This window comes from Oenanthe melanoleuca, chromosome 7, assembly GCF_029582105.1.
Source record: "Oenanthe melanoleuca isolate GR-GAL-2019-014 chromosome 7, OMel1.0, whole genome shotgun sequence".
Classification (NCBI taxonomy): Eukaryota; Metazoa; Chordata; class Aves; order Passeriformes; family Muscicapidae; genus Oenanthe; species Oenanthe melanoleuca.
The window spans coordinates 15,110,177-15,119,497 of NC_079341.1; the positions used below are offsets into that span (position 1 = coordinate 15,110,177).

At 40.7% G+C, this 9,321-nt stretch overlaps 1 protein-coding gene across 1 annotated transcript in view; it reads left to right on the forward strand.

Annotated features, from left to right (window-relative positions):
• The window catches only part of TTN (titin), a 235,634-nt gene extending 226,715 nt beyond the window's left edge, over nucleotides 1-8,919 (forward strand). The window contains exons 309-312 of the mRNA XM_056496551.1: nucleotides 65-6,018; nucleotides 6,107-6,260; nucleotides 7,233-7,526; nucleotides 7,651-8,919. Coding sequence (XP_056352526.1) covers nucleotides 65-6,018; nucleotides 6,107-6,260; nucleotides 7,233-7,526; nucleotides 7,651-7,949 — 6,701 coding nt within the window. The 3' untranslated portion in view covers nucleotides 7,950-8,919. The remainder of the gene's footprint in view (nucleotides 1-64; nucleotides 6,019-6,106; nucleotides 6,261-7,232; nucleotides 7,527-7,650) is intronic.
• The last annotated feature ends 402 nt before the right edge of the window (nucleotides 8,920-9,321 follow it).

A 9,321-nucleotide genomic window follows, 5' to 3' on the forward strand; every position in this document is an offset into this window, starting at 1 on the left:
AGACTATTGATGCTCTTCTCATGTGCTTTTGGTTATGTGTTTTTTCTTCTTCTTTCTATTCCAGTTCCTGCAAAGATTCATTTGCCCAAAAACTTAGAAGGCATGGGAGCTGTTCATGCCCTCCGAGGGGAAGTGGTGAGCATCAAGATTCCATTCAGTGGCAAGCCGCCCCCTGTGATCACATGGCAGAAGGGACAAGATCTCATCGACACTAATGGACACTACCAAGTCATTGTTACACGATCATTCACATCTCTTGTTTTCCCAAATGGTGTTGACAGAAAAGATGCAGGGTTTTACATTGTTTGTGCCAAAAACAGATTTGGAATCGATCAAAAAACAGTTGAATTAGATGTGGCTGATGTGCCTGATCCACCAAGAGGTCTGAAGGTAACTGACGTTTCAAGGGATTCAGTCAACTTAACCTGGAGTGAACCAGCTACTGATGGTGGAAGCAGGATCATAAATTACATTATTGAAAAACGTGCCACAACAGCAGAGCGATGGATTCGTGTTGCACAGGCTCGTGATACACGATACACAGTGGTGAACCTGTTTGGCAAGACCACCTACCAGTTCCGTGTAATTGCAGAGAACAAGTTTGGCCAAAGTCAGCCTTCTGAACCTACTGATCCAATTGTAACCAAGGAAGATAAGACCAGAGTAATGAACTATGATGAAGAAGTTGATGAAGCCAGAGAAATTACAGAAGCTAAAGCAGCTCACTATTCTACAAAGGAACTCTATGACAAATATATGATTGCAGAAGAGCTTGGACGTGGGCAGTTTGGCATTGCACACCGCTGTGTTGAGGCAGTTTCAAAAAAGACTTACCTGGCCAAATTTGTCAAAGTAAAGGGTGCTGACCAAGTTTTGGTAAAGAAAGAAATTTCCATCCTAAACATTGCTAGGCACAAAAATATCCTTTATCTTCATGAATCATTTGAGAGCCTAGAAGAATTGGTCATGATCTTTGAATTCATTTCTGGGGTTGACATCTTTGAAAGAATCAGCACAGCTTCATTTGAACTTAATGAAAGAGAAATAGTAAGTTACGTACGCCAGGTCTGTGACGCACTAGAATTTTTACATCGTCATAGCATTGGACATTTTGATATTAAGCCAGACAATATTATTTACTTGACAAGAAGAAGCTCTGTAATTAAAATTGTTGAATTTGGTCAAGCCAGACAGTTGAGGCCTGGAGACGGCTTTAGACTCCAGTTCACTTCTCCTGAATATTATGCGCCTGAGGTACATCACCATGACTTGGTCAGCACAGCTACGGACATGTGGTCAGTTGGTGCTCTAACATACATACTTCTCAGTGGCCTTAACCCTTTCATTGCTGAAACAAACCAACAAGTTATTGAAAATATTCTAAATGCTGAATACACCTTTGAGGATGAAGCATTCAAAGACATAAGCATCGAAGCCATGGACTTCATTGATCGCCTACTAGTAAAGGAAAGAAAATCTCGGATGACAGCTGCTGAAGCGCTTAATCACGTGTGGCTAAAACAGCAGACAGAAAAGACCAGCACTAAAACCATCAAGACCTTGAGGCACAGGCGTTACTATCAAACTCTGGTAAAGAAGGAGTGGAACACAGTTGTGTCCGTAGCCCGCATTTCCTGTGGAGGCGCAATTAGATCCCAGAAAGGCATAACTGTGGCTAAAGTTAAAGTTGCCCCAATAGACATTGGGCCTATTGCTGGGCAGATAAAGCATAATGTTGCAGAAGAAGGAGGCCATGCCAAGTATGTATGTACAATTGAAAACTACGATGAGTCCACACAAGTCACATGGTACTTTGGTATGAGACAATTAGAAAGCAATGAGAAATATGAAATCAAATATGAAGACGGTGTGGCAACCATGTATGTCAAAGATGTTTCTAAATCAGATGATGGTACCTACAGATGCAAGGTAGTAAATGATTATGGTGAGGACAGCTCTTATGCAGAACTTTTTGTTAAAGGTGTGAGAGAAATTTCTGAGCACTACAGATGCAGAACTGTCAGAAAAGTGAAAAGACGGGTTGATACTATGAGACTATTAGAGCATCCCCCAGAATTTACTCTGCCTTTGTATAACCGCACTGCCTATGTCGGAGAAAATGTCAGGTTTGGAGTAACTATAACAGTTCACCCAGAACCTCGTTTAACATGGTACAAATCAGGCCAGAAAATCAAACCTGGGGATGATGACAGGAAATATACTTTTGAATCAGACAAGGGTCTTTATCAGCTCGTCATCAATAATGTCACTGAAGAGGATGATGCTGAATACAGTATTGTGGCACGCAATAAATATGGCGAAGACAGCTGCAAAGCTAAGCTGACTGTGATTCCACATCCGCCTCCAGCAGATGCTACACTCAGGCCAATGTTTAAAAGACTGCTGGCAAATGCTGAATGTCAAGAAGGCCAAAATGTCAGTTTTGAGATCAGGGTATCTGGTGTGCCAAAACCAACGCTGGCATGGGAGAAAGATGGTCAACCTCTATCCTTTGGTCCCAACTTTGATATAATTCATGAAGGTTTAGATTATTATGCTTTGCATATCAGAGATACTTTACCAGAAGACAGTGGCTACTACAGAGTTACTGCTACAAACAGTGCTGGATCTACCAGCTGTCAGGCTTATCTAAAAGTTGAACGCTTGAAATATGTCAAGCGTGAGTACAAGACAGAAGAAGAGCGGGAGAAGCATGTACAAAGGCAAATTGACAAGACCTTACGAATGGCAGAAATCCTTTCTGGGGTTGAAGCTGTTCCACTGACACAAACTGCACAAGAGGCTCTCAGAGAAGCTGCTATCTTATATAAACCAGCTGTTAGCTCAAAGACCGTTAAAGGTGAATATGAAATTCAGAAAGAAGAAAAGAAGGAGAAGGAGGAAAAGAGGCTTCGTATGCCATATGAGATCCCAGAGCCTCGCAAACATGTGCGCGCTGCTCTTGAGGAAGATCTTCATATTAAACACTTCGTGCCTCTGTCAGACATGAAGTGGTACAAGAGGCTGCGAGACCAGTATGAAATGCCAGGAAAACTGGAGAGGACTGTTCAGAAACGCCAGAAACGCATACGTCTTTCCAGGTGGGAGCAATTCTATGTGATGCCACTACCACGCATTTCTGATCAGTACAAGCCTAAATGGCGCATACCAAAGCTGACACAAGACGATCTTGAAATTGTGAGACCAGCACGCCGGCGTATCCCTTCTCCAGAGTATGAATATCACTACAGACCAAGAAGGAGATCGCTTGGCGACTTGTCTGATGAGGAATTGCTCATGCCGATAGATGACTACTTAGCCATGAAGAGAACTGAAGAGGAAAGACTGCGCCTTGAAGAAGAGCTGGAGTTAGGCTTTTCTGCTTCCCCACCAAGTAGAAGCCCCCCACGCTTTGAACTGTCTGCCCTTCGATATTCCACTGCAGCAGCACAGGTCAGTTCAGAGGAAGAAAGAAAAAGAGAGCTGAGGTACTCAAGCTATCACATTCCAACTAAAGCTGAGACCAGTGCAAGCTATGCAGAGCTTCGTCAGCGTCACGACAGGGCTGCCTACAGACCACCTAAACAAAAGCAAAGAATAATGGATGAGAGGGAGGATGAAGAATTGCTCCGGCCTGTTGGCACTGATCAGAGACTCTCCGAGTACAGGAGTGAGCTCAAATATATGGCAGAGGAAGAAAAGAGTAGACTCAGGAGAAGGAGGGAAAGAGAAATAACTGAGATCGCATCAGAAGAAGAAGAAGAAATAGAAATGGTGCAATATGCTCACAGAGAATTCTCACCTCCCTCTAGATTACTAAGGAGAAGAAGATCCCTTTCTCCAACTTACATTGAGTTGATGCGTCCTGTATCTGAATTAATTCGACCCCGCTCACGGCCTCCTGAAGAAAGTGAGAGAAGATCCCCAACACCAGAGAGAACTCGACCACGCTCACCTAGCCCAGTCTCTAGTGAAAGATCTCTCTCCCGTTTTGAGAGAATGGCAAGATTCGATATATTTTCTAGATACGAGTCCATGAAATCTGCTCTGAAAACCCAAAAAACGATGGAAAGGAAATACGAAGTTCTGACTCAGCAGCCTTTCACCCTTGACCACGCTCCTCGCATTACCTTGAGGATGCGCTCACACCGGGTCCCATGTGGCCATAATACGAGGTTCATTCTAAATGTCCAATCAAAACCAACCGCCGAGGTGAAGTGGTACCACAACGGTATTGAGCTCCAAGAGAGCAGTAAGATACACTTTACCAATACGAGTGGTGTATTAACTCTGGAGATTCTCGACTGCCACATTGATGACAGTGGAACATACCGAGCTGTCTGCACAAACTACAAAGGGGAATGCTCTGATTATGCAACGCTAGATGTTACTGGAGGAGATTACACTACATACTCTTCCCAGAGGAGAGATGAAGAAGTACCAAGGTCAATTTTACCTGACTTGACAAAAACAGAGGCATATGCAATCTCCTCATTTAAGAAAGCATCTGCAACAGAAGCAAGTTCCTCAGTAAGAGAGGTCAAATCTGAAGTGTCATCAACAAGAGAATCACTTTTATCCTATGAACACTATGCTGCTTCCGAAGAAAAAGTCACTGCAGCTGAGAAAAAATCACTGGAAGAAAGGACTTCCCACAAAGCATTTAAAAGCACTCTGCCAGCAACAATCCTTACAAAGCCACGGTCAATCACAGTTTCTGAAGGGGAGACTGCAAGATTTTCCTGTGATGTTGATGGTGAACCAGCACCAACAATAACATGGCTCCGTGCAGGTCAGTCGATTGTTTCTTCAAGGCGCTTCCAAGTAACACGAACACAGTACAAGTCTACCTTGGAAATTTCTTCTGTCCAGATATCAGATGAAGGAAGTTACACTGTTGTGGTGGAAAACTCTGAAGGAAGACAGGAAGCCCATTTTACTTTGACCATTCAAAGAACAAAAATTCCTGAAAAAGCAATTACATCACCCCCAAGGATCAAATCTCCTGAGCCTCGTGTAAAGTCACCAGAGCCAGTTAAGTCTCCTAAACGAGTGAAATCTCCTGAACCCATCAGCAGTCCCCCAAAAGCTAAGTCACCACCTGGAGAAAAAACAGTACCAACAGAGAAAGTACAATTACCAGCTGCTTCTCCACCAAAGATAAAACAGCAATTAAAAGTAGAAACTCTTGGGGATAAGGTAAAGTTATCCTGTGCAGTTGAAAGCAATGTTTTAAGTGTCAGAGAAGTGGCTTGGTATAAGGATGGTAAAAAACTGAAAGAAGACCATCATTTCAAGTTTCACTATGCAGCAGATGGCACTTATGAGCTCAAAATCCATGAGCTCATGGAATCTGATAAAGGAGAATACACCTGTGAAATTATTGGAGAAGGAGGTGTTTCAAAAACTAACTTCCAGTTTACCGGCCAAGTATTTAAAAATATCCATTCCCAGGTAAGAGGTGTATCTGAGTCTCATAAAACAGTTCAGAAAGAAGATGAGTTACTTATGGTTTCTACCCAGAAGAAATCAGTAGTGGCAACTGAAGAGAAATCTGCAGTTCAAGAAGTCATTAAAAAATCCGTTGTTTCGGAAGATGTCAAACAATTGAAAGCAGAGATTACAGCTTCTTCAACTAAAATGACAATGTCTGAAGGGCAGAAAGTGACATTGAAAGCCAACATTCCTGGTGCCTCTGAAGTAAAATGGGTGCTGAATGGAATGGAACTGAGAAATTCAGATGATTACAGATACGGTGTTTCTGGAAGTGATCACACGCTAACTATCAAGAAGGCCAGTAGTAAGGATGAAGGTATACTCACCTGTGAGGGGAAAACTGACGAAGGCATTATTAAATGCCAGTATGTTGTGACCCTTTCTAAGGAGCGTTCCAGCGAACCAGCATTCATCATGCAGCCGAAGTCTCAAAATGTCAATGAAGGACAGGACGTGTTGTTCACCTGTGAAGTTTCTGGGGAGCCTTCTCCTGAAGTTGAGTGGTTAAAGAATAATCAACCTGTAAGCAATCATTTAATATGCTCACTTGAAAAATTAGAATTATTCATAAAATTTATCTTAATAAAACCATTTTTGTTCCCCTCCTTAGATTGCAGTTTCATCGCACCTCAGAGTATCTCGCTCCAAAAATATATATTCTCTTGAGATTCGAAATGCAGCAGTGAGTGACACTGGAAAATACACAGTCAAGGCAAAAAATTACCATGGGCAGTGTTCTGCTACAGCATCTTTGACTGTACTCCGTAAGTTTGTTCTTCGAATTCTTGTGTTCAGAATAATCACAACTTTTTGCTGTGGTGTGTCTACTAAAATGACTTTATGATAAAATCTACTGGCAATGTTGACTCAGTATTGTAAGAAGTTAATCTTTCCTTTGTACAGGAAAGATGTGTATATACAGGCCTGAAACAACATTAGAAATCTTTTTAACACCCACAGAGTAGCACATAGGTGCTTTATTACATCAACAGGTGCATGTTAAGAGAAAGCTAAGAGCATTTGTTCTGAGAATGTTAAGACCTTGGTGCTGGCAATAATTCTTTCCTCATTTACTAACAAAACCTATTACAATAAAACAAAGTCATTCCATGGTTAAAAAATTTTATGGCAACTTAATTGAACTGGGTTTACTGTTTTATTGTAAAAAAAAATTTAGAAAAAAAAAAAAAAATTTTATTGTATACCCAATATATCCCAGTTCCTAGCATCAAGGTGTGGCTGTGATTTGCTTGCATGACTGTGTTTGAGTTTAAAGTAAAGCTGCAGTGATTGAGTTTTCCTGTTGCCCTTTACAGCTACAGAACAATGCAGTGAAATACAGATTTTAGTATTCTGTGTTTTTATGAACATGAAAATGTTTCACAGCTTCTACAAATATTAACTGAATACACACAATTTCTCAGTGTCTAATTCTAGTAATGGTTCTAATAAGAAACTGTGTGATGACCTGTTTTCTCTTAAGTATGTATGTTTTTCCTTGAAGCTCATACATACTATAAGTTTCAATGCCTATTTTTTAATTTCTGAATTACTGCTTGTGATTTGGATATCTTGAATCAAATTATTGTAAACAAGTGTATACTCCACTGCAGTTCTCCATTGAAAGCAAAGTATGCCATCTTCATTTCTGTAAAATTAACCACACAGAACTGCATGACTTTGTTCGTTAATGTGATGTTGTTGCTTTTTCCTTCTATGTTTGCAATGCTCCTCAGCTCTAGTTGAAGAACCTCCGAAAGAGGTAGTATTGAAGACCAGTGCCGACGCAAGCATGCACGAAAGTTTTTCTTCTCAGTCCTTTCAAATGGCTTCTTCTAAACAAGAGGCTTCATTCAGCAGTTTCAGCAGTAGCAGCATGACTGAAATGAAATTTGAAAGCATGTCTGCCAAAAGCATGTCCTCCATGAAAGAATCCTTTGTAGAGATGAGCTCCAGCAGTATTATGGGGAAATCTAGCATGGCTCAACTGGAGAGTTCAACTAGTAAAATGCTTAAATCAGGTCTCAGAGGTGAGCATTACAATTATTGGTAGAGTTAGTGCTTCAGCTATCCTGAAGCAGTCGTCAGAGTAAAGCTGCTGCATGGCTTAGTGAAAACAGACTAACTTGGTATTTCTTCTCCCATTTTATAAAGGAGTACCACCCAAAATTGAAGCTCTCCCATCTGACATCAGCATTGAGGAAGGAAAAGTTCTCACTCTATCCTGTGCCTTTTCGGGTGAACCTGCTCCTGAAATAACATGGTACTGCAGAGGGAGAAAAATTACCAGTCAGGACCAGCAAGGCAGATTCCACATCGAAACCAGTGAAGATCTAACCACCCTGATCATCATGGATGTCCAGAAGAACGACGGTGGACTTTATACTCTGAATTTAGGGAATGAATTTGGTACCGATTCTGCCACTGTGAATATAAATATCCGATCACCTTAGAGAGCTTAATCTGTATTATTTACACTTGTATTTTTACAAGTGATTCATATATGGACTGAAATATCTGATATGTAAATATAAAAGAAAAATATTTTTTTACCTACCTGAACGAGACAAAGTCCAGATCTATACATTATGACTTATAGTCATTATTGACCTAAGAATTTAAAACGCTTTTTTCACTGACATGTACATACTGTATATAGCCGAAGTTAACGGTTATGAAGTTTTGTACCGTTTATTTTATGACATTTTGAAACGTAACTTTTGGAACAGTTGGCAGGGGAAAGTTTCCTTGCAAACGACTACCCTGCTCAACATTTAACTAATTTTTGCGCCTCAACTCATTGTTGATGTCTAAGAATGCCTCAACAGGTAGAGAGGCTCCCTGTTGAAGATTACCTACACCTAAGACTTGATACTGTGCACAGTATTTCATACGTGCACAAATATTTATTGAATCAGAAATGTAAGGCATTAGTGATGTTTGCAATTACCCTCCTGTAAGCATTGCTTTAATGTTTTACATTCAATCTGATTATGTCATAATTTTCATACCTGACTGACAATTTCTGGACAAAGTGCAAGCGGCCAGCACTTTGTTCACCCACTGTGTACTGTTTCTGACACATTGACTGCCTGAATAGCTTTTAAAAAAGTAACATCACCTGGCCATCCCTTAATCAACAAAGCTATTTAGGTATTCAAGTGCAGCAGCAGTACCCCATCTCGGAGGTTCTTAGGGCGCAGTGATTGAGTTTGTGTGGTAGAATTAGACACCCAGTAGTCACTTCAGGCAACTAAGTAATGAACCACAGTTTGAAAACAAACTGTTGCTACAACATCAAATACCAACCTGCACTTCAATTTGCTTTAGTTCTCCTAATGTAGTAATAGAGCTTGGTAGCTGTTGAACCTCCTTGAGATATAATTGTTCATTTAAAATAAAGCATGCTTTCTGCACCATAAAGTCTGTGACTCCTTCTTTATTTATTATGCTGTTTTTACAGTTCCTGTACTACTCTACAGAAAAAGAGTTGCTGAAACAAAAGATTTGGTAGAAATGCAGTTCTCCAATGTAAATTAGGTACTTAACTGTTGACAATCCAGCCGTCTATCAGAAACAGCATGTCCACCAGCCAGCCCTGGAATATGTCACTTTAAAAAAAATTTTCTTCATAGGTTCTTCATTGACAAAGAATAAATTCTAGCACATGCCTAAGCACTGTGCTGTTCTTATCCCTCTGTTATTTCCAGGCTTTCCTCTACACCATCTTGTTTTATTGGCAGCTGCAACTAGTACAGACTAGTTGACCCTAATTGCCTGGACCAACAGGTTGTCACCTCCCATGGGTGATTAATCGATTTTTCA